The sequence below is a fragment of the Sciurus carolinensis genome, chromosome 6 (assembly GCF_902686445.1).
Source record: "Sciurus carolinensis chromosome 6, mSciCar1.2, whole genome shotgun sequence".
NCBI lineage: Eukaryota > Metazoa > Chordata > Mammalia > Rodentia > Sciuridae > Sciurus > Sciurus carolinensis.
The window spans coordinates 108,285,822-108,310,705 of record NC_062218.1 but is presented as its reverse complement, the minus strand read 5'-3'; the positions used below and the strand labels follow the sequence as shown (position 1 = coordinate 108,310,705).

Below are 24,884 nucleotides of genomic sequence, written 5' to 3'. Positions count from 1 at the left end.
TGGAAGAGTCTGGATTTGAATTTAGCTCTGTTTGGCTCCGAAATCTGGGCTCTTCATCATAACATAATCTTACCCTAACAGTAGATGCTTAGGACATATAAACAGAGGGACCTACTGATGGTTTCCAAATCTGAGGGATGCAAATATCTGGGAGCAAATATGCAGGCCTGTGAGGGCAGAAGCAGAAGTCTTGAAGCTACCATTCTCTAGTCCCAAGTTTGTTTGGCAAAGTTAAGCCTGCTTGGAAAACAATCAGTGACTATGTAAGGGAGAAACATGTTTGTGCAATGCATAATTGAACTTGGATTTTAAAATTCTGGTATCAGGAAAAAATAAAAATTGAGAAATGCAGAACAATAGGAATAACCTGAAGGTAAGTGAATGAGAGGGTGGGCTAGACCTCAAGTATGGTTGTTATGGGAGGCAAGTTGTAGCTCTACTCGGGAATATAGCATTATTGACTGTGATGATGATAGTAGGTAAATTTATTAAACCTTTATTGTGTTAACCTTTTGTCTCTGTGACCAAAGTACCTGACGAGAACAACTTAAAGGAGGCAAGATTTATTTTGTCTCACAGTTTCAGAGTATTCAGTCCATTACCAGCTGGTTCCAAGGCAGAAGCATGGCAAAAGGGCTTTGCAGAGGAAACTGCTCAGCTTATGGCAGCCAAGAAGCAGAGAATGAGGAGACGGGGCTAGAGAGAAGATGAAACCTTCCAGAACATGCTCCTGATGACCTACTTCCTCCAACAAGATCCCACCACCTAGCAGTCCATCAGCTATCAATGTATTAATCCATCAGGTGGATTAATCCACTGACAAGGTCAGAACCCTTATGATTCAATCATTGCCTAAAAACCTCACCTCTGAACCTTGCTGCATTAGGAACCATGCTTCCAGAGTATGGACCTTCGGAGACATTCCAGATTTAAACCATAACACCATGCAACTAAAATGTAGCATCTTATTTAATTATCATAATCACACTAGGAAAATATGCTGCTATTATTACCATTTTGCAGATGAAGAAACTGAGGCACAGGATACTAGTAGGTAGCAGAGTTAAGATTTACCAAAGCAACGTGGATCAGATCCATGCACTGAACGGCTCTGTTCTTCTATTGCCTAGATTGGTTTGTTTATGGAAGTAGTAAGCATACTGACTCTAGAGGCATGAAAGCAGAATATCAGAGATGTGAGAAAATGCTCAAAAGTCTTAATTCCTGAGTAGGACTGGTATTAAACTTGTCTGGAGAGTAATGGAGGTAGAAGTGATCCATATGAGCCAAGTGTGGTGACACATGCCCATAATTCCAGCAGCTCAGGAGGCTAAGACAGAAGGATCACAAGTTCAAGACCAGCCTCAGCAATTTAGTGAGGCCCTCAGCAACTTAGCAAAACCCTGTCTCAAAATAAAATACAAAAAAAGGGCTGGGGATGTTGCTCAATGGTTAAGCATCCCTGGATTTAATCCCTGGTAGCAAAAAAGAAAAAAAGAAAAATATTATCCATATGAAAAATGAGTAGGAAAGAATCCCATATGCCTTTCTGATCCAGCCCCTTCAGAAGGAGCTGCTGAAGCCATGGGCTTCATGAAGGCTGGTCAAAGTAAAGCGCTTGTGGGAGGTAGTCTGCCTGGTAGTTAAGAAAATGTGCTCTGTAGCCAGCCAAACCTGGGTTCAAATCCCAGCTTTACTGCTTACTAGCACTTAGCTAGTGCTTGTACAATTCATTAAATTCCTCTGACACTCATAGGGCTGTTGCAACAAAAAAGTGAGAAACCACATGGGAATAATTTGCACTCCATCAAAAACTATGTGTACCTCTAATCCTAGTTACTTGGGAGGCTGAGGCAGGAGGATCTCAAGTTTGAGGCCAGGCCAGGCAAATTAGACCCTGCCTCAAAATAAAAAATAGAAAAGCACTGGGGATGTGGCTCACGCTTAGGTACTCCTGGATTCTATCCCTGGTACCAAACAAATAAATAAAAAATAATGAATGAATGGGAGGTGACCAGAGCTCTGGCAGGAGCCATGAGAATCAGGAGCGAAGGCTTGTGTGATTCGGGAGTTCCACTCTCCCCTCCAGCCCATCGGGTCGGGGCTGTGGTAACAGTGAAGGAAAGAAGCTGGCCTGAGTCCTGGAGAGTAGGAAAAAAGGAGGGTGTAGGGAGTTGGTTTGGCCTCTCAAGGAGGCAATACAGGACCTGGCCAGAGGCCATTCCTGTTCCCTCTGTCCTGTGTTTATGGAGGGGCTCACAGTGCTGCCGTGAGGACCCCTGCTAGGGCCTCCTCTCAGCCGCCTCCTCTGCCTCCTGCTCCCTACTGTGCTGCTCCCCTGGCAGAGGAGCCCGCTAGCAACGCGCCCATGCGCGTCTTCTGCCTCGCCCCTGCTTCCCCTCCCAGCACTGGCTCCATTCACCCCTCACCCCAATTTGCAGACCTACTCTGGTCAATGTTGCCAGTGACCTCCACGTGGTCAAGGACAGTGGGCATTTCCCTTGTTTGTCTGGCTTGTCCTCCAAGCAGTATTTGACACAGGTGATCACTTCCTCCTCCAAGCCTTTATTGAGATAGAAATGGAAGCTGCTTCTCCTTCTCCTCACTGCTCAGGGCTCTTCCATCCAATATGGAAACACAGAGGCTCCTTAGAGCATGGTCCTTATCCTATGGCTTTAAACACTGCCTGCATGCCGAGCCTTTGCAAATGTATATGTTCACGCTTTTTAAATTTCAGAGTGGTATCCTCAGCTGTCTACTTGATGTCTGCGAGTGGGTGTCAGCCGAGCCCAGCCAGAACAGAACGCTGGGTTCTACCTATTTCAGGATATGTTCTCGCAGTCTTCCCATCTCAGTGGCCATCTCATTGGTGCCACCACCATGGGTACCATCTTTACTTCTCTCTCCCCTCTCCCATAGCAAGTCCTAACATTTCCACCTTCAAAACAGCTATTGAATCTTTCCCCTCCTTTTCATCTCCATCACCACCTAAAGTCATCACGCTGTTTAAACGCCTTCGACTCCTACCTAGCCTCCAGAGTCCCACTCTGACCCCCTTAAATCTCTACCCTTCCTCACATCAATGGTTAATAAGCCAGACCCAGCACCGGCCTGCCCCCCCCCTCCCCCCCGCCTCCACTGGCTGGCCATCCTGTCTAGAATCATTCCCGAGAAGCCAAGGCCTGCATGATCTGGCCCAGCCTGTGTCATCAGTGACATCCGAAACCCCTCTCCTGGCTTCCCCTCGCTTGTTTGCTCGCTGCGCTCAAACGCACTGTACTCCTTTCTGTTCCTCAAATATGCCAAGAACTTCCTGTTTTTACGAACTGCATCATCTTCTCCATCACCCACACGTGAAGGCTCAGTGGCATCTTGGTCCCGCCCTCTCCCCAGAGTTGGGCTGAGCTGAGTCCACTCTTCCTCTGCACTTTTTACTCTTCATTCTCTTTTCCCCACACTCAGGGCTGCAGCCCTATCAGGCCTGGCCTTCCAGCTTGCAATCCGGAGACTGCTCCCCCTGCCTGCAGCCTCAGGGTGCAACCTGCTCAGGCCACAGCTTGACTCTTGTCCCCGCCCCCAGCCATTGGTGGCTTGTACTTCAGCTAAAATCTGACACCGACTCAACACTTACTCCACCAGGGAGTCTTGCATGCCCTCCCTCACTGGTTGGTTTTTAAATGCCTCTGTCCCAGCTCCCAGTTCAGATCCTGCTTGACACAGAACTGCTACCTAATAAATATTGCTGAATGAATGAATCACAGGGACAGGACTTGGTCCCACTCAGCAGCTGTCCAAAGTCATTCCTTTTACTTCCCTGACAGATGGTGCCTTGCCCTGGGGAAGAGTGGGGGAGTCCCAGATGCTAAATTGGTTGTGGAACATGCAACCAGGCAAGCCGCCAGGCCTCGCTGGGACTCAGTTACCTCTTCAGTAGGATGGAAAGAGCAGAGCCCCTGTCTGGTTTCCCATAACATTGTAACTACACGTAGGGCCTTTTCTTCAAAGTGTTTCCCCAAACTGGATAGCTCTATGTAGAAAGATGAAACTAGATCCCTATCTCTCACCCTGTACAAAAGTCAAATTAAAATGGATAAAAACTTAAAAATTAGACCAGAAACTTTGTAGCTGTTAGAAGAAAACAGAGTCAACACTCCATACTTAGGTACAGGCACTGACTTCCTCAATAAGACCCCTAAAGGTCAAGAAATAAAACCATGAATCAATAAATGGATTGCCATCAAATTTAAAAGCTTCTGCACAGCCAAGGAAACAATTAAGAATGAAGAGAGAGAGGCTGGGGTTGTGGCTTGGTGGTAGAGCGCTTGCCTAGCATGTGTGAGGCACTGGGTTAGATCCTCAGCACCACATATAAATAAATGAAAAAAATAAAGGTCTATCAACATATAAAAAAATGTAAAAAAAAAATGAAGAGAGAACCTACAAAATGGAAGAAAATCTTTGCCACCTACTCCAGCAATAGGGGATTAATATCCAGAATATATAAAGAACTAAAAACAACTTAACCCCTCCCAAAAAACCCCCGCACAAATAATCTAATCAATGAACAGGTAGAAGAACTAAACAAATTTCTCAAAAGAAGAAACACAAATGACCAAGAATTTTGTGAAAAAATGTTCAACATATAGTAAACACATAGTAAAATACAAATCAAAACTATACTGAGATTTCATCTTCTAATCAGAATGGCAATGATCAAGAATACAAATAATGATAACTGGTGAGGTTGTGGGAAGAGGTAACACTTGTGCTTTGTTGGTGGGCCTGCAGACTAGTATATTCAACCACTCTGGAAAGTAGTATGGAGATCCCTCAAAAAATGAGGGATGAAACCACCATATGACCCAGGTATCCCACTCCTTGGTATTTTTCCAAATAAACTATAATCAGCACACTTTAGCAATACAGCCACTTCAATATGTATTATAGCAGCACAATTCACAATAGCTAAATTATGGACCCAAGATGCTGGTCAGTAGATAAATGAATTAAGAAATTGTAGTATATAGACACAATGGAGTTGTACTCAGCCATAAAGAATGAATTTATGGCATTTGCTGGTAAATGGATGAAAATGGAGAACATCATGATGCTAAATGAAAAAAAAAAAAAAAAAGCCAGACTTAGAAACTCAAATGTGGAAAGTTTTCTCATACATCTGGAATCTAGAGTAAAATAACAAAGGAAGAGAGCCAGACGTGGTGACACAATTCTATGATCCCAGTGGCTCAGGAGGCTGAGGCAGGAGGATCTCGAGTTCAAAACCAGCCTCAGCAAAAGCAAGGTGCTAAGCAATTCAGTGAAACCTTGTCTTGAAATAAAATACAAAATAGGGCTGGGGATGTGGCTCAGTGGTCGAGTGCCCCTGAGTCCAATTCCTGGTATTCGCCCCCCCAAAATAAAAGACAGAGAAGGAGAGGCAGAGCAGAGGGATGGGAAAAGGGAAGTAATGCAGAATGAAGTCTTTAAAAACCATGTTATGTGCATATATAAATACACCACAGGGAATTTCACCTCTACATATAACTAAAAAGAACCAATTAAATATAAATAAACAAGCGAAAGGAAGTCCCGCACAGGCGAGGAGAAGAGAAGGGAGCTAGGAGGATGAGCGGGGAGGAGGGGAGGTTGGGAGGGGAAATGGTGAACTGAAAATGAATTCCATGCACGAGTGAGTGTGTCAGAATGAACCCAACTACTATGTATAACTATAAAGCTCTAACAAATAAATTTTTAAAAAAGTGTTTCCCCAGTCAATCTCTGACCTGCACAGCAGTCCGGTGGGATTATCTTCCCCTGCTGAACAGATTCTCAATGCAGCAAGTAGAGCCAGTCTTTTAAAACACAAATCAGAGAACAACCCTCCTCTGCTCAAAACCTTCCCCTGGCTTCCTCTTTCACTCAGAGTAAAATCAGAGACCTGTCGGTGACCACTCTGGCCACCGCCTCCTTATGGTCCCTCAGACATACTGGTCTGGTTCCCACCGTAGGAAGCACTCTGGTCCTCCTTCTGTCAGGAATTCTTCCTGCAGACGTGGGCGTGCACCTCCCTGAGCCTGAGACTCAGGTCTCACCTTGTTAATGAGGTTCACTCCAACCCCCTACAAAACTGGTAGAGGATTTGCCCATACAAAATATGGGAAATTGCCACCTTCTCCAGCAGTGGCTTTCCTTTTTCCCATAGCACTTACCATCCTCTAACACATTATAATTTATTTGCTTGTCTCCTGACACTAGGAAGTAATCTCCATACCAGTAGGGATGCCCATGTGTTGCTATGTATCCCAAGCACCTAGAACAGTACCTGGCACCAAATAGATGCTCAATAAATAGTTGTTGAAGGATGAATGAGTGAATGAACAACCGAGAGAGCTGGTGTATGTTTTCCTGGGTCAAATATAGCAGATAAAGGACCAAAAGGACTTGCTTATGACCAAAGTGTGCTGGGGTCCAAGGAGGCCCCATACTGATGTCAACACCTGAAGTTACCACCTTGTGGGATGGTAGACAGTCTGGGCATGCACTTCCTGCCTGCCACTTGGTGTTGCTCATCAGGAGTTTAGAGACCACGGAGAAGAACAGGGAGGGAGAGTTCCCAGGCGACTGCCTGCCTGGCCCACCCAGGGTGAACTGAAAGAAATTCATATTTCTGGTGCCTAGAGCTCAGGTAGTTGCCTAGACAAGTGCCAGGAGGACACCTTGGGACCAGAATCCTAGGAAGGGGTTGCTCCAAACCTCTGCTCGTAGGCAGAATCACAGATTCAGATTTAACAAGTTTGCAAAAAAAGTTGTATCATTGAACTATATAATATTTATTGCACATTTTTTCTGTGTCAGTCATGTGTGTATTCATTTAATCCTTTGAGTAACCTAATGAGGTATAGGCACTACTAGCATGCCCATTTTACAGATGAGGAAAGTGAGGCACAGGTAAAGTAAATAATTTGCAGTCACATGTATGGTATGTGGTGGAGCTGGTTCCCCCCCCCCCCTATCAAAAGAGAAAACTTTTACTGGTAGAGGATTTGCCCAGTATATGCAAGGTCCTGGGTTCAATTCCTAACGCCATTAAAAAAAAAAATCTAAAAAAACTTTTGGCAGTTTTTTGTTTGGTTTGGTTTAGTTTTTCAGTCCAAGAATTGAACAAGGGGGTACTCTACCACTGAGCTACATCTCCTGCCCCTTATTTTATTTTGAGACAGATCTCGCTAAGTTACTCAGGTGGATCCTGACATAGCCCTCCTTCTTGCCTCAGTCTCCCGAGTTGCTGGGGTCACAGGTGTGTACCAGCATACCTGGCACCTTTTGATAATTGCTGAGAAATTTCAATGAGGTTTAAACACACAATGTGGCTATTCTGTGAAAGAACCTACCCCCACCAGTGTCAATGTTACAGTTGTTTAATTTTTTAATTTAATGTGTGCTTCTACTCTCTGAATTTACTGTAAATTGGAATTAAGACCTCAAGGCGGATTCAGGTTAATGACTCTTTGGCAAAGATACTACCCAGTCGATGCTAGTCTCATATTCTATCAGGAGGCACTTGTCAGGTTGTCCCACCATGAGGCTGTTTGACCTCTTGCTTGAAGTGGTGACAGCAAAATGGTACTGTTTTTACTATTGTAAAACACTTTTCCCTGTTTTTAAGCAGCAAAGAGCTTTGGGTTGCAACTTTGGCAAGTGACTATTCTGTTTTCCCCGAGTTTCCATTTCATGGCCTTGGCCTTCATCGATGACCCTTTCCTGATCACTTATTACACTGGGAGTTACAAAAAGGTAATTTTCAAATTCTACCTGTTCCTCTGCAACAATGCAAGAAACTTTCTTCTTCTGGAGAGTTTTCCCTCAACAACTGGAATGGAACTACGGTTTCTTCTAAAGAAGCACATAAATTATTCTATTTGAGTCTGGCATTGACCTGTATTTGGCTGGCAGTTGGCCTTGAAGTTGGCTCCTGAGTCGTTCTGACAATCCCCAGGAGTCTTTGAGGCTCGGGGGATTGGGGAGGGGGAGATGACTCAGATTCACCTTCTTCAGCCCTGGAATCGGCTGTTTTGGAGCAGTCTGCATGGAGTTCTGTTTTTAACAAAAGCACTGTACTGCAGAGGCCATTTCCGACTCTGCAGACCTTGCTGTGTGACCAGGGGTCAGTTCCTTTCCCCTCTCTGAGTCAGACTTTCTCCTATGAACAATGTAGGAGGTGGATTCCACCTATGTCATTTCCCCATAAGGTGTTGCATCTAAGTCCCTCTGTTTCCTGTCCCTCTGTCTCCCACCCCATACAGGCAGGGACAAATCTTCTCCACTGGGCAGTGGGCCTGTGTAATAAAATGAGGAAGCTGGAACTTCGTACCCATTGAGGAGAGATGGAGGGAGCCATCCTCCCGCTTGCCCTGAGGCACTCAATGTTGGGACTTACCTTCCTAGCTGGAATCAGTCTCCAGCCTCCTGTGAGCAAGGACAGGATGACCTTGGGGTCCCCTTCAGCCTTGTCCTAAAGTTGCTTCACAGGGAAAAGGCTTTGGACTTCCATTTTATCACAATCTGCTTAGAATCTACTGGCTTTGATGTATTTTTTCTTCATTTTAAATTTAGTTTTACTTTGTATCAAAGTTATGAATTCACATAGTTTGAAGAATCAAATACTTCTCCAAGGCTTGCTGTGAAAAATAGCAGACCCTCAATCCCCTTTTGATATCACTTTCAAAATTTTCAGCTGATTTATTTACTTCTCTATCTCTGAATGACTCCAGTATTGTTACTTCCTGATTTTTCCAGCTTTGACATTAACTGTTTGGTTTTCCACTGTGGGAGATGAAGATTTAGCTCTCTCTTCTCCCTTGCCTCCCCTGCCCCACAAGTCCCTGTTCCTGTCTTCTCATCTTCCCATATGTGTTTGGTTAGATCGGCAGTCAGCATTTACCATATTATGACAATGTGAATGCTCTTCCTAAGTCAGCTACATAGTACACTAGCTTTTACTGTTAATTCCCTATATAACTTCTGTTTCCCCAAGAGTTAGTAGTGGTCTTGGTTTTTCATTTGCTTCATTTTCTACAAAATCATTATAATTCAACCTTGTATTCTCCAAAAATGACCTAAATGGCCTGTCAATACATTTAGACATACCAGATTGCTATCAGTGTAGTGTCTCAGAACTGTTGGGCCTGATCCGAGACCGGTTACTTTACTTCTAGAATTTCTCCATGCTAGCAATCCTTGGAATCCTCATTTCCTCTCTTTCACTGAGTTTTAGTTTTAGTTTCCCATTATCCCATTTCCTTTTCTCTTGGTGAACTCCTTCATTTTCATGGAGGCCTTTTAAGGAAGGGTATTATGGAAGGAGATTTTTTAGATAGTGGATGGCCGAAAATATCTTATGATACGATCTATTCGATAATTTAGTTCAGTGAAAGTTCTATGGTGGAAATCATTTTCCCATAGGATTTTGAAGTCATTGCTTCATTACCTATGATTTCCAGCATTACAATTATGAGGTCTAGGCTGGGTGTGGTGGTGCACGCCTATAATCCCAGCAACTCAGGAGTCTGAGGCAGGAGAATCAAAAGTTCAAAGCCAAGTGGTACATATACACAATGGAATATTACTCAGCCATAAAGAAGAATGAAATTATGGCATTTGCTGGTTAATGGATAGAACTAGAGGCTATCATGCTAAGTGAAATAAGCCAATCCCCAAAACCAAAGACCAAATGTTCTCTCTGACATGTGAATGTTGACTCACAATAGGCTGGGGGCAGGGAGGAGTGAAGGTTCACCACATTGGACAGGGGGAATGAAGGGAAGGGAGGTGGGAAGGGAAAGAGAAAGACAGTAGAATTAATTGGACATAACTTTCTTATGTTCAAATATGAATACACAACCAGTGTAACGCCACATCATGTACAACCACAAGAATGGGAAATTATACTCCATGAATGTATAATATGTCAAAATACATTTCACTGTCATGTATAACTAAAAAGAACAAATAGAAAAAACAAAACAAAACAAAACAACAAGTTCAAAGCCAGTTTTAACTACTTAGTGTGGCCCTAAGCAACTTTGTGAGGAGAACCCTGGTCTCCAAATAAAATCACCCCTGGGTTTGATCTCCAGTACCAAAAAAAAAAAAAAAAAAAAAAGAAGTCTAAAGTCACTCCATTCCTTATTCTTTGTATCTATCTTGTTTTTTCTGTCTGGAATTTTGTAGAATCTTCTCTTAGTCTTTATTTTTCTTAAACTACACAATGATGTGTTTCTGCTGTGAAATTATTTTCATATCTTGTTCTTGGTACTCACTGGGCCTTTTCAGTTTAAAAATGTATATCCCGGAGTTCTGGAAATTTTATAGAATTATTGTTTCACTAGATTTTCTCTGTTCTTTATTTCTGTAACTCTGATATTTGACAATTGACCCTCCCAGATTTAATTCTTCTTTCTCTCTCTCTCTCTCTTTTTTTAATCTTTGTGGTCTACTTTCTGGAATAATTTTTTTTAAAACTTCCATTTTCTACTGTTTAATATCTGTCTTTTTTATTTTTTATTTTGGTGTGATATTGGGTATCAAAACCAGGAGTGATTTACTATTGAGCTACATCCCTAGTCCCCTGGTCACTTTCACTTTTTTTTTTTTTTTTTTTTTTTTTTGAGATAGGGTCTCATTAAGTTGCCAAGCTTGCAAACCTCCTGCTTCAGCCTCCCAAGTAGATGGGATTATAGGTGTATGCTCCGTAGGGCCTGTATTTATTTATTTATTTATTTTGGTATTGGGGATTGAACTCAGGGATACTCAACCACTGAGCCACATCCCCAGCCCTATTTTGTATTTTATTTAGAGACAGGGTTTCACCAGTTTGCTTAGTGCCTTGCTTTTGCTGAGGCTGGCTTTGAACTCACCATCCTCCTGCCTCAATCTCCTGAGCCGCTGGGATTACAGGAGTGCGCCACCACGCCCAGCCTGTATTTTTAATCTTGAAGAGTTCTTTTTGTTTGTTTGTTTGTTTTTTTTTGTTCTTCTGTAGTACTTATACCTTCTAACAATCTATTTTTTATTTTAGATGGATCTCACTATATTGTCCAAGCTGGCCCTGAACTGCTAGGTTTAAGTGATCCTCTTGCTTTTCTTAATTTTTTTTATTTTTTATTTTATTTCCAGTACTAAGGATCAAACCCAGGGCCTCACACATGCTAGGGAAGTGCTCTGCCACTGAGCCACAACCCCAGCCCATGACTCTTGATTTTCTAAGCATCAAGTGGAAGCTGTGGCCCATGAGTAGGGCTTATTCAATAAGGTTCAATAAGGGCTTCCCAGAGGGCTACCTGGCTGAGTCATTTCATCAGGAAACCCGCAACATCAGAATCTCCAGGTATGTACCCCTGGCATGGGGACCCCCAGAGAAGGTTCCTTGAGTCCGTTTCCCAGAGGAAGAAAGCCTGGTGTCTGCATTCTGGCCAGCTTCCGTGCAGGATCAGGCCCTTTTCCTAAGTCTGGGGAATAAGCTTCCAGTCTGTTCTCTGGGAGGAGGGGACACTTTGCTGACCAGTTTATTATGAAGAATACAGTTTATTTTAAAGGAACAGCCAGACAAAGAAGCACATGGGATAAGGTATAGGAAGGATTCCTGGCACAGGAGCTTCTGCTGTGAAGTTGAGGTACATTACCTACTGCACACAGACAAAGAAGCTTCCAAGCCCCGTTGGTTCAAGTGTTTATGGAAGTTCCATGATATAGACATGACTGATTAAACCATTGCTCATTGGTGATTGAACTCAATCTCCATCCTCTCTCCCTTCCATGGAAATCCGGAGGCCCCAACCTTCTCATCACCTGGTTGGTTCCTCTGGCAACCAGTCCCAATCCTGAAGCTACTGGGGAGGGGAGCTTTCTGCTGCAAGTCATCTCATTGGTCAACAAAAAGACTTACCACTCCAGAGATTGCAGGGCTCCTAGTATGTCAGGAACCAGGAGGGAGACCAAATACACTTTTACTGTGTCACATACAACATACAAGCCACAGATATGAGGCAATAAAACCTTGCCAGCACTGTTAACTCTCCCCGGGCTCCGTTTCCCAGCCTCTCCACTCCCTCTTCCATTCCCACCATTCTCCTGTATTTGAACCACACAATTTGAGCATTGGGAGGCAGAAGGGTAGAATGGCCAAGAGTGTGGGTTCCATCACTTTCCAGACTTAAACCATGGGCAAACACCTGGCCTCTGCAAGTCTCAGGGTCCCAACAGGTGAATGATAAGCACAGTGCCTGGCACAAAGTCTTTGTAAGTGGTGGCAAGCATTAGTGCCAGGGCCTTAAGATCATCCACCCTCAGAGGGGACTAGCAGGGACACCAAGTCCAACTTCCCTCCCCCATTTTGAGAGGACATAATGAGGCCAGAGAGAACTTGTTTAAACTCATAGAGGGTACAAAGCCCCTTTCTGCACCCACTCATGCATGGAGGAGAAGGAGAGTCAGACACAGATATTTTCTGCTTCAAAGTGATTTCCTGTCTAGGCAGTGAACACATTTATCTGTTTCTGGAAACATCCTAAGAGCCTTATGAATCCCAAGGTCTGCCCAGAAACAAGTGATGAGGGCCCTGGGCAGCCAATGGGATTGCACTGGCCTTTCTACCTGCCTGGGAGCTCCCCCTCCTCATCCTGGCCCTCAAAAGGCAGCTTTGCCAGAGTGGGGTATTTCCAGCTTTGTGGCTTTCACTTCCACATCTGCCAGGTGGGCGGAGTGACCTCCTGTGGACGAATCAGATTCCTCCCAGCACTAACTTCAAGAGGTGAGCAGGGACTCAGGGTCCCAGATACGCAGGCAGCAGCAGTGGCAGCAGCAGCAGCAGCAGCAACAGGAGCTGAGCAAAAGACCCGAGGCCAGAGCCATGGAAGACCAGCGTGACCTCATCTCCAACCACGAGCAGCTGCCCATACTGGGCCAGCGCCCCAGAGCACAGGAGAGGTATGCGTGAGTACCAGAAGAGACTATACACACCCTGGACTGCACAGATACGTGCGGGTGCCCACAAGGAGCCCCGACCAGGAGTTGTAGGGAGGCGTCACAGAGGCTCTGACTTGGACCCTTTCTGGGTGCTTTTGGCCAGCTCTGGGCTTTGATTCCCCCTTCTGTAAAATGAGGGCTTCTTTTAAAGCAGGGGTTTGCAACTTTCTTTGCGTGATGCAAAACATCAGAAGAGAGCAGCCCTAGATTCTCTCTCTAGCGTTTCATACAATATTGGGGGCTTCATAGACCCCCACCAAAAACTGGGTCATGGATCCTGGGTTGAAAGAGTGGACTAGATTTTGAAAATGTTCTGAATGCCAGCAGAGAAAGTTTCTAAAAGAGGATGGTAAAGCAACCGGTTGAGGAGTTTTCCTGATTACCATGAGTGGGCATAGGGGTCTGTATCCAGGGAATTGGACTTGCAGGCGCCTGTAGGGTACGCAGAGACCTCGCCATCACAGCAGTGGCTCAAGTGGAGGGAGGAGCTCCAGCTAAGTTTCTGAGGGTCCTCGGGGTTGGTGTGGGTTGTACCCCTGTCTGTGCCCTCTCCCTTGTAGCCAGAGGCCAGCACAGCCATCTAGAGGACTCTAGGCCCCCCTCCTGGCCCAGAAATGGTCTCTCCATGTGCCCTCCCCCACAACCCCCCCAAAACCCAAAGGGGTTAGAATGTAGTGCCCTAATGCTTCTGCTTCCCCATCACCAAAAAAGTAATTTGCTCTCTGTGGGGACTTATAGCTAGATGTGATGTCAGCTGTTGCCAGGCAGAGAGGGGCTTGGGAGAGACACTAGAGAGTTGTCACGAGGAACTGTTCTAGAGGACAAAGTAACCAGGTACAGACCAGTCCAGCAGCAGCCTGTGAAAATCCTAGGAAATTCCGAGGTTCTGCTTCTGTTATGTGTGACCTCAGATAAGTCACTGCTTCTCTCTGGGTCTCAATAACAAACAGTAGTCATGCTACTAGTTTCCATCCACCCGTCCTTGGCCACCGTCAATTGTACTATGACTATTTGCCAGATTCAGAACTAAAGGCTGACCTCTTATTTCTCACAGTTGTAGTTCCCCACGAGTCAGGTACATTTATTTTCCCCAATTTTATACAAAAGGAAATTGGGGCTCTTATTGGTAAGTAACCTAGCCAAGTTCTCACACCTGGTGAGTGTTGAAGACAGAATATGGACTAGGACCAATCTGATTTCAGTTTTTTTTTTTTTTTTTTAGAATTTTGTTTAGTTGTAGATGGACACAATACCTTTGTTTTATTCATTTATTTTTATGTGGTGCTGAGGATCCAACCCAGTGCCTCACACCTGCTAGGCAAGCGCTCTACCCCTGAGCCACAACCCCAGTCCCTGATTTCAGTTTGAGCCCATTCTTTCTTTAGGCCCCTTTTAAAGGCAGGATTTGCGAGGAGGGGAAGGTGGGCCCCCTCTGAGCTCAGGGTCCCCAGCAAGTGGCAGACCCAGGTGGGCCAGCATTCAGAGTGCCTGTCATCAAATCTTTGTCTGGTTTTCACTTTAGTTCAGTTACTGCTTCTAAAGCTGGCCTGGACCTTTGTGCTCAGGCTATTCTAGACTGGACCTGATTCATACCCTCTTGGGAACACTTCTGCCTAGCAACATCTGCGCCCTGATTCCCGATAGTTCTGGTTGGCTCCTGACATTGGTTAACTAATTTTTTTTTTTTTATTTTTGTTTCTCAAGGAGGCAGTGCGAAGGAGGAAATAAAGAGGGGGTGACAAGAGTTGGCCCTGTACCAGAAACAGGGGATAGGGTTTCAAGAGGCATAAAGAGGAAGGAAGTCACATGCTAAAGTTAACTATTAACTCCCTTGAGAATAGTGTATTCTTTATTTATAGAGAGCTAACAATGTGCTAGGCATGGAACAAGAGTTTTACCTTTATTACCATTTTATGTGTTTTACTGGGAATTGAACCCAGGGTTGCACAGATGGTAGGCAAACGCTACCCCTGAGCTACATCCCCATCCCTAATCTAATTATCTTATTTAACATAACATTATTTTGTGGGGAGTACTGGGGATTGAGCCCAAGGGCTCTTTACCACAGAGTTACATCCTCCTTTATCCTCAGTCCTTTTTTTTTTTTTTTTTTTTAATGTTGAAATAGGGTCTCACTAAGTGCTGGCCTCCTTGAACTTGTAATCCTCTAGCCTCAGCCTCCTGAGTCACTGAGATTAACACATGCATCTGGTTTAACAACACTTTAAGGCAATGCTCTTATCCAATTTTACTCATGCAGAGGAGTTAAGTGACTTGCCCATGACCAGAGCTAAGCCAGTGACAGAATTGGGATTCCAATTCAGATTACATGGTCTCATCCTCAATATGAATTTCTCAATTCTGAGGTCTGAGAAGCTGAGATTCAGAAAGGAGAAGAGATAGAACTTCCTCAACTCATGTGATAGAAGGTAGAGCTGGGACTAGAATAGGCATGGGGTTGAAAAGGGGTTCGGGATGCCAGGCAAGGCAGCATATACAACTGGGTGAGACCCTGTCTCAAAAAAAAAAAAAAAATGCTGGGGATGTGGCTCAGTGGTTGAGCGCCCCTGGGTTCAATCCCCAGTACCAAAAAAAAAAAAAAAAAAAAAAAAAAGGCAGGGGTTTGGGGGTGCTCTGGTGATGATAGGAAATCAATGAGGCAGGCATGGTGGCTCAGGCCTGTAATTCCAGCTACTTAGACAGTTATGGCAGGTTGCAAATTCGAGGCCAGATTCAGCAATTTAGTGAGACACTATCTCAAAATAAAAATTAAAGACTGGGAATGTGGTTCAGTAGCAGAGAATCCCTGGATTCAGTCCCAAGTACTGCTAAATAAATAAGTCAATCAATAAATGAAAAATAAAGTTAAAAAAAATGAACAATGAAGCTGGGGAGCTTGGACCCAGGCAAGAGTGAAGACAGGTGAACTTTTCAAAGAGAGCCCAGTCCAACCCTTCCTTGGGAAGACCAATAAGTGAACTTTATTTTCCCCTCCTGTTTGATATCTTTCTTTTCCCCACAGAATTTTTGCGTTTTCTTTCCAGAATAACTCTCCCTTGGGCTAACTCGTAGCTCAGAATGCGGAGGGCTGTCAGACAGTCAATGAGAATGGTGTGGTGTCATGAGTTACTAGGCAGAAGGGTGTGGCGGAGTTCCCTGAACCACACTTGCCTGGAGCTGAAGTAAGCTGATAATGTCCAGGGTTCTGTCAGTCTATTTTTCTGCAATGACAGAATATCATGGATTGAATAATTCATTTAAAAAAAACAGACTAATTTCCCATAATTCTGGAGGCTGGAAATTCAAGATCAAGGTGCTGCAATCTGGTGACATCCTTGTTGCATCTTCACATAGCAGCAGGCAGAAGGGCAAGAGAACCCAAGTCTCTGTCAAGTCCTCTTACAAGGGACCTAGTCCCATTCACCTGACACACCAGCATAGTCGCAAACCTGAATTCACATGGGACGCTCAAACCTTAGCAGAATCCCTGTATTACCCCCCACCCCAGGGGTGGGTGCAGGTCTGAGAACAGGCCAGGAACTCTCAGAGTCTTGGAATGGAACAGGACCCTCATATCCCCCATGCACATGACTCCCAAACTGTATCCAAGGCCCACAGCTGCAAGGGCCCCCTGAGGTATGAGGCCACATCTTATTGTTCTATGGCCAGTCCAGAGGGTGTGAGAAATTCACCCAGGTCACACAGGCTCAGGCACCTACTCTGTCGGCCCCCTGTCCCCACCTGGATATTACCATGAGATACTTAGTGGTCACAGACAGATCTTGTTTCAGAGAAGAAAAGCAAATCCTATAATTGCTGAGGCGAGGAAAATCCAGGTGACAGAGGAGGGCTTTGAGGCCCAGAGACTGGTGGGTACGTGCCAAAAGGGGCGAAGGATGTGTCCCTGGATGGGTGGTGCCTGACTGTGCTCTAGTGTGACAAAGATCAGTGCTCCCCCAACCCACCCCTAAAATGTCAAGGTCACACTTCTGCTTTCCAGGTGGGCCACATTCTCTGCTCCATTTCCTTCCTTTTTCTCCCTAAATATGACTTCACTGGTGAGATATACCCTCTTCCCCTTACATGGTAAAGGCACACATTTTTTTTATCAGTTACAAAATAATAAAGCAAATCCCCTTTCTCTAGAGGGGAGGGCAGCCCTGGTCCTCAGCAGAGTCCCACCGCAGAGGTAACGTGGGGAGACCCTCTGCTCCTACCTGTTACTGCACTTGTGGGACACCATGACTGAGAAAGGACAAGGAATTTGTCTCTTGGCTCTTCCCCACTTAACCTGGACCAGGGTGGGCTCCAGGCATTCTGCTTGGGAGGGCCCTAGGGGAGCCGCGGATGGAAGGCTAGATATCTTAAAGCTGCATTTCTTTAGCCCGCTTACACTGTGGGCGGGTGGGTGGCTTAGGCGGGGGCAAAAGGGGTGTGTTTCCTACTCCTACCAGCCATGGGGGCAGCTCTCTGGAGTCTCCTCTGATCCATCCCCTGGCTCCTCCCCACAGCAAATGCAGCCGTGGAACCCTGTACACGGGCTTTTCCGTCCTGGTGGCTTTGCTCCTGGCCGGCCAGGCCACCACTGCCTACTTCCTGTACCAGCAGCAGGGCCGACTGGACAAGCTGACGGTCACCTCTCAGAACCTACAACTGGAGAGCCTGCGCATGAAGCTTCCCAAGCGTGTGTACCCCTCCTCGATCCTGACCCACCCCTGCTCTCCCCTCCTTCCCCGGCCCTATTCCTGCACCCAGCTGTGCCCACTGCCCTCTCCCAGGGAGCCTCCGCCCCGGGCACCAGGCCAGCACTCATGCTCTCTCCCTCCCTCACAGCTCCCAAGCCTGCAGGCCAGCTGCGGATGGCCACCCCCTTGCTCATGCAGGCGCTGCCCATGGAAGGCCTGCCCCAGGGGGTAAGGATAGCCCAGGATGGTGGGGGGAAATGTGATCTAGCCTGGATGGTAGATGGGGGCCAAGGAGAGGGGCAGGGGAGAAGGGACCCAGGAAAGGCCCAGCGGGGAGTATCCTGACTGCTGGGGAGCACGAGGGCCACCTCAGGTAGGGGCTCCCCATGGTGTGGGGGCAAGAGCATCTTGGGCCATGCCTGGGAGAAGGCCCGCCTTCCATTTTACAAAGCGCCTCCCCTTCTCCTGAATGGATTAAAGGTTTCTGTTCACAAAACTGCTCTTGGTAAGGACCTGGGCAGGAAGGCTTATGCTGGTTGTGACCAATGAAGACCCTGAGGTTGGAGGCTCAAGTGACACAACAGCTCTCCTATTTGGAGGTGGCAGGGATAGGTCTGCTGAGTGCCTGGAACTTGGCTCTTCCCCAGACCCCAGCTGCTGGCTCCTGCGGCAGGCCCCCACTTCCAGGGCCTCAGCGGGTGACTCTCTGTTCCCTCCCTCCACAGCCCAAGCAGAACGCCACCAAGTATGGTAACATGACGCAGGACCACGTGATGCACCTGCTCCTGGTGAGTGCTAGGAGCCCGTGGCAGCCCCCTGCCCACAGGAGCTCCGCCTACACCTCTCCTGGCTCACTGTAAACTCATGTGCTCACCTGAAGGAACTCAAGGGTGGCCCTTAAATGATGTGGAGTTCAACCTGCCTTAATTTTTTTTTTTTAATTTTTTTTTATTATTGTATACAAATGGGATACATGTTGTTTCTCTATTTGTACATGGAGTCAAGGCATACCATTTGTGTATCATAAATTTACATAGGGCAATGTTTGATTCATTATTTTTTCCCTTCCCCCCACCCCTCCCACCCCTCTTTTCCCTCTATATAGTCCTTCTTTCCTCCATTCTTACCACCCTCCTTATCCCTAACCCTAACCCTAACCCTAACCCTAACGCTAACCCCTCTCACCCCCCATTATATGTCATCATCCGCTTATCAGCGAGATCATTTGTCCTTTAGTTTTTTGAGATTGGCTTATCTCACTTAGCATGATATTCTCCAATTTCATCCATTTGCCTGCAAATGCCATAATTTTATCATTCTTCATTGCGGAGTAATATTCCATTGTATATATATGCCACAGTTTCTTTATCCATTCATCAACTGAAGGGCATCTAGGTTGGTTCCACAATCTGGCTATGGTGAATTGAGCAGCTATGAACATTGATGTGGCTGTATCTCTGTAGTATGCTGATTTTAAGTCCTTTGGGTATAGGCCAAGGAGTGGGATAGCTGGGTCAAATGGTGTTTCCATTCCAAGCTTTCTGAGGAATCTCCATACTGCCTTCATTTTTGAGATGGAGAAAGGGAGCCAAAATCTCAGAAGTGACTTGCTCTAGCTATTTTTGCCTTTCCATTTTTTTAAAAAAATTTCCTACCTTCTGTGCAAGACTCAGAGGCCACAATGGGAGTGATCAATCTCAGCTCCTGAGGCCACAGGGATCCCAGGCGAGTGTGTGATCCCAGGCAAGTGACCAGGCTACAAGGCAAGTATAGGTGACTTTGAAGTAACAGAGGACCCAACCTAGTTGGGATGGTCAACTAGACCTGAAGATAAGTAGGTGTCTATAGGGAGAAAAGTAGGGTTGGGTATTGGTAGAGCTGTCTGGAAGTTGGAGCCTGACTCCCAGCCCTGGACCCTTGTCACTGAACAGGTGGCTGAACAGGTGGACAGCTTTTACTCCCTCCCCTTCCATTATGGCTGAGGTCCAGGGTCTAGGCTTGGTCCAGTTCAGGTCCAGAATGGAAGATAAGGGGAACATGGGCTGCACATTTCACTTTGCCTGCCAGGGAGCTCTTTTTAACCTTCCTTCCTGCCTTGCCACTCTGCAGAAGTCCAATCCCCTGAAAGTGTTCCCACAGCAGAAGGGGAGCTTCCCAGAGAACCTGAAACACCTTAAGAAAACTATGAACGACTTGGACTGGAAGGTCAGTAGGTTTCCCTGCACCAGAGCCCTCTTTTCTGATGTCTCTGGTAGAGCTGGAAAGAGGTGGGGTGGGGAGGCTGGGCTGGGGGAGCTGCCCAGAGCTTACCGGCCCCTAGGAAGCCTGAACACTGGAGAAGGCAGAGTTGAGGAATCCCCTGGGAAAATTCCTGTGGGTCTTTAAGGTGAACCAGGCTGCCACTGGACTCTGGGTAGTGGGGTCCTGTCTGATCCGCCGTGTTTCTGTCCCCAGGGGAAGAGTCAGGCAGGGTAGCCACTTGGTGATGTCTACTGAATCTGACTTCTGACTTCTTACCTCTACCCACATTAGGTCTTTGAGAACTGGATGTACCAGTGGCTCCTGTTTGAAATGAGCAAGAACACCCTGGAGGAGAAGCCCACTGAGGTTCCAACAAGAGGTACAGGGAGTGGGACCTTTGGGTGCCAGGGCTCTGGGGCTCCGCAGGGCTCTCTGGAACTGGCAAAGTGAGGGCCTGTGGCACTTGCCAATTCCAGCACCATGGCTGCATGCCACTCTCCCGCCTCTCACCATCTCTCCTTTCCCTCTGGGCTTGGCTGCCCTGGACCCTCTTGTCTGGTCTGTTCCTTCACACTGCAAGTGCTCTTGGGGTATGCAGGCTTCTTGTCATGATGCCATCTCCCTCACAGAGGACGACACGGCCCAAGAGGGCCTAGAGCAAAACCAACATCAAACATGCCAGGCAGGACCCTCATCAGGCCCTTTCCCAGGACTTTTTTTTTTTTTGCCTAAAGTCTTTGTGAGTGCTACAGTCTCATCTTGGTGCTGTTTCTAATTTGCTGTGTGATTTAGAGGAGGTCGCTTCCTTCTGGCTTTCCATGTCCTTAAGTGGAAGATCAGTGGCCCACCCTGGGCCTATTTCTCCATCTGATTCATAAAAGGAACCATACGTGCTATCTCAACCAATTCCTACCTCGTGTTTGAATCCACTTTTCAGCACCCCCAACGCATGGTAACCCTCACTTCTACTTGGGTACTCCCAGTAATATAAAGATAATTTCCACTTCCCTCTTGAAATCAGAATCATGGGTGCAATTCCAAACTTTAAGTTTTTGACTGTCAGAAGGGATCATCAAGTTCTGGGGTGAACTAGCCACACAGCCATTCGCTTCCTCTTTGATCTTGGACCTTGTAGGTCTAGGCCTCAGGTCTGTTTCTGCACCTGTGCAGTGAGTGGAGTCAGTAGGCAAGGATAGGAGGGCAGAGGGTCTTAGGCCCTCGGCAGGGCAGGGTGTGCAGTCTGGCTCTGCTGAGACCCAGCCCAGAGCCTGCTCACTCACTGTCTTCATCACGCCTGTCGCTTCAGTACTGACCAAGTGCCAGGAAGAGGTCAGCCACATCCCTGCCGTCCACCCCGGCGCATTCCGTCCCAAGTGTGATGAGAACGGTAACTATATGCCGCTCCAGTGCCACGGGAGCATCGGCTACTGCTGGTGCGTCTTCCCCAACGGCACTGAGGTCCCTCACACCAGGAGCCGCGGGCGCCATAACTGCAGTGGTAAGCAGGGGCCACCATGCCAGCAGTTTGAAGATCCAGCAAGGACTAGGAAAGCTGAGGGGCAAGAGGTCCCTCCTGGCACATGGGGCCAGGACATGGGATGGCAGCTCCTGGGGACAGCCACTGTCGGTCACTCATCCAGCCCTTGATCCATCCACCCATCTGGGCATTCCTCTTCTGTCTGTCCCTTAGTTACTTGTCTCCTCTTACATCCACACATCTGTCCATGTGTCGTCCTCCTGCATCCGGGAGTCCCATGGACTCCCATCGCATGGCGCCACCCCTTCCTTGGCTTTCTCTCAGGCCCCAAACACACCTTCACACTGCGGAGCCTGCTCCACCCCCAGGAAAGAATGTCTTCGGGCACTTTGCCCAGAGGTGGGGTGGTTGGTATTACAAGGAACAAATGGATCTGATGTTCCCTGCAGAGCCACTGGAACAGGAGGATCTGTCTTCTGGACTGGGTGTGACCAAGCAGGACATGGACCAAGGTGAGAACCCTGTGCAGGGACCTGGTCCCCCAGAGCTCATTCCCACCTGACTGTGAGCTGTTCTCTGACAGTCCTGGGATGACCGTTCTCCAGATGAGGAACAGGGTTGGGGGCTGCTGGGGGCGGCATGAATCTCTGCCGGGTAGGACTTGTAGCTGAGCAGGGGGCAGTGGAGGGTGGAGTCCTTGACTGCTCTGAAGCCCCAGGACGCTGGGAAGGGACAGGGACAACAAACAGGTGGCCAACCTCACCCTGATGTTTCTTTCCACAGTCCTCATGTGAAAACAAGCAGCTGTCTCCAGCACCCAGCCAGCTCTGCGTGGTCACAGCTTTCCTGCACCTTTTGCCCTCAGCCTTCCCAGTCCCCCAAACCCCATCCTCTGACTCCTACCCTGTACCTCATCCCACAAGACTCTGGTGACTGGCTCTCCATCAACCTCGAATATGACAGATCACAACAGCACAGATGACACAGGAGGGCCCTGCTGCCCAACTCCAAGCCATCAGCAGGGAAGCAAAACTTGGAGGTGGACCCAACCACGGGGACCCCCATTTCTGACATCATAGCAGTCACCAACATGGGGCTCAGAGATCTAGGCCCAGGGACAGGGAAAGGGGCACCCCACCCCCAAGCCCTAGACTGGACACATTTATTGTCCTCTCCCCTTCTGCCCCTTTTTCTCATCACTCCCCAGAGAAGAATCCAACCTCCCTGTCCAACCACCCCTCCTTAATTATGCCAACCCCCACTCCCTGCTCAGCCAAGCTTGTCATCAGCCTCAGGGTCACGGCTCACGTAAGAATAAAAGGTAGTAAGTAGAACATGCTGGCTCCTGGCTTTTCTGTTGGGATCCAATTCATTTACCATAAGGAAGTCAACGAAGACCTAAATACAGTCATCTAGGTATAAAAATGCAGCCCGAGGAACCCAAGCACTGAGGTTGGGGGGCTAGGGATTACGTCTTTGAACAGAGAGACACACTTGGATACAGGAAGATACTTTACTTCCAAAAGAAGTTCGTTCATTTTTGCAGTGCTGGAGACTGAGCCCAGGACTTTGAGCATGCTAGGCGGGCGCTCTACCGCTAAGCTACATCCCCAAGCCCAAGTAGATTTTTGCAGTTTTTTAAGCACAGACTCCTCTTGGTCCAGCTTACATTTTCCCATGTCCCCAATTTCATTTCTATACTAAGAACAGCAAAAGTATGATGACAGATGGCAACCGATACAGGGCCTTAGTGTCAGGAATGGACAGGAAGCGGGGGCTGTGGAGAACGGGGTGCCTAGGCCGAACTAACTGGGCCGAGTACGGCTCCAGCTACTTCTTACCGAGAGGAGTCATAGGACTCCTGTGGCTAGGTTTGTTGACATTTTAAGTTGAAGAAGCAGCAGAAATCAAGAACATTAGTGAAATCACTCCATTTCTTTAAGTTTAAAGACCTCCATGGAGCTGGGAGTGGTGACATTTGCTTGTAATCCCAGCTACTCAGGAGGCCGAGGCAGGAGGACCCCAAGTTTGAGGCTAGCCTCATCAACTTAGCAAGACCCTATCTCAAAAATAAAAAAAAGGTTGGGAATGTGGCTTAGTAGTAGAGTGCTTGCCTAGCTCATGTGAGGCCCTGGGTTGATATCCTTTGTCTCACCAAAAAACAAAAAAAAAAGACGTGTGGGTCAGCATGCCCAGTGACGACACTTTCCTGCAGTCTCTGATCTAGACCAACACACTGAGTGAGAGACAAGCCACTGGGGGCAGGAGGTGGTCTAAAGCCCTGAGTGCAGTGTATGACAGCCTGAGTCTCCAAGACCTTCAGCCCCAAGTGTTTTCTGTCTGTCTCGAGCAGGGGGTTGAGCATCAGCAGTCTCCAAAAACTTTGGGTCTCTGGTGCTCCACCTGCTTGGGGTGGAAGTGGGCCTTCTCAGGTCTAGGATGGAGCAGCAGGAGGTGGCTTTGCTACCTATCCCTTCCCTCAGTCCACACTCCCACTGCCACCAAGTTCTGTGTAAGTAACAGCCTTTGACTTCATTGTCACTTGCCTTCATCTTCACAGAACCACAGGTACCTGGACCTGAGGGCAACTCACTTCTAGTGTACCTGCCACAGATGATCTACCTCAAGAGTGTCCCCACCCCTGTCAGTCCCTAAGCTCTGGGTTTTTATAGGGCCTACCCTGGTATCAGGAAACTAACCACAATCACCCTTCAGTTACCCGGAGGCTCAGCTGCAGCCTCCTTCCCTAGCAGCTCAGCCCTGGGGAGCTCCGCTGAGGCTCTTTCTCAGGCAAACTGTTCCACTTGCAGAATCCCAGAGCCCTGACTCCAGTCAAGAAGGAATCCCAAGCGCTGGCTTGCTCACCGCCAGGTGTCAGACTGTCTTTTCCAAGTAGCCAACTACATAGCCTTGTCCTAGATACACGGGGAAGGAACTTGCACCTTTCCTTTTAGTCTTTTATTTTGAGTTGTTAAAAAAAAAAAAAAAAAAAGGAAAGAAGAACAACAGAACACAGAAACCACAACCTACAACCAGAAGAACAGAACAGACAAAAAGAAGACAAAGGCTTGGGATCAGCCAGAGACCAGATGCATAGGAGAAGCATACGCTTGGCCTCACTGGATTTGCAGAGCAAAGTGGTGGGAAGTCCTAGCCCTTAGGCATGTTGGATTTGAAGGGGGAGAGACAGGTCACTTAAAAAAATATATATACTGTACAATCTATACGAAGCGCCCTTGTGCTGGGGTCAGTGGGGTGAGGTCCCAGGAGCTGGGCCTGCCTCCTCCTCAGACCAGGCTTCTGGCAGGCTCACAGGCTTGGCCAGCACTGGGATCCTGCGCTGGCCATCTTCTTCTGCAGAGGGAGAAGTTAAAAATTCAGTCCCAAACCACGGTAGGCAGAGGTCAGAGGCCTGGAGATGGTCACTACTCCATGAAGAACTCCCTAGGGGAAGGAAA

At 47.2% G+C, this 24,884-nt stretch overlaps 2 protein-coding genes across 5 annotated transcripts in view; one reads left to right on the top strand and one right to left on the bottom strand.

Annotated features, from left to right (window-relative positions):
- Window positions 1-12,715: 12,715 nt before the first annotated feature.
- Window positions 12,716-22,760, top strand: Cd74 (CD74 molecule). Of its 2 annotated transcripts, XM_047556440.1 has the most exons (9): window positions 12,716-12,984; window positions 17,535-17,707; window positions 17,857-17,936; window positions 18,434-18,496; window positions 19,818-19,913; window positions 20,241-20,328; window positions 21,256-21,447; window positions 21,876-21,938; window positions 22,210-22,760. In XM_047556440.1, exons 1-9 carry the CDS (start codon window positions 12,908-12,910, stop codon window positions 22,218-22,220), a joined length of 843 nt encoding a protein of 280 aa, XP_047412396.1. In that variant the 5' UTR covers window positions 12,716-12,907; the 3' UTR covers window positions 22,221-22,760. The 2 variants fall into 2 exon arrangements, with proteins under 2 accessions (XP_047412396.1, XP_047412397.1); XM_047556441.1 differs by lacking the exon at window positions 21,256-21,447 and having other exon boundaries at window positions 12,722-12,984.
- A 1,648-nt stretch (window positions 22,761-24,408) lies between these two features.
- The window catches only part of Tcof1 (treacle ribosome biogenesis factor 1), a 36,310-nt gene continuing 35,834 nt past the window's right edge, over window positions 24,409-24,884 (bottom strand). For all 3 annotated transcript variants that reach the window (XM_047556647.1, XM_047556648.1, XM_047556649.1), the window contains one exon: window positions 24,409-24,870. In XM_047556647.1, the coding sequence (XP_047412603.1) occupies window positions 24,852-24,870 (19 nt within the window). In that variant the 3' untranslated portion in view covers window positions 24,409-24,851. The remainder of the gene's footprint in view (window positions 24,871-24,884) is intronic.

Bases quoted from the DNA above. Each gene is read 5' to 3' on its own strand.
- Cd74 (XM_047556440.1), top strand. From the start codon at position 12,908: ATGGAAGACCAGCGTGACCTCATCTCCAACCACGAGCAGCTGCCCATA. The intron at 17,937-18,433 runs GTAAGGATAGCC...CTCCCTCCACAG, and splicing joins TGGAAGGCCTGCCCCAGGGG to CCCAAGCAGAACGCCACCAA. The intron at 20,329-21,255 runs GTACAGGGAGTG...CTGTCGCTTCAG, and splicing joins CACTGAGGTTCCAACAAGAG to TACTGACCAAGTGCCAGGAA.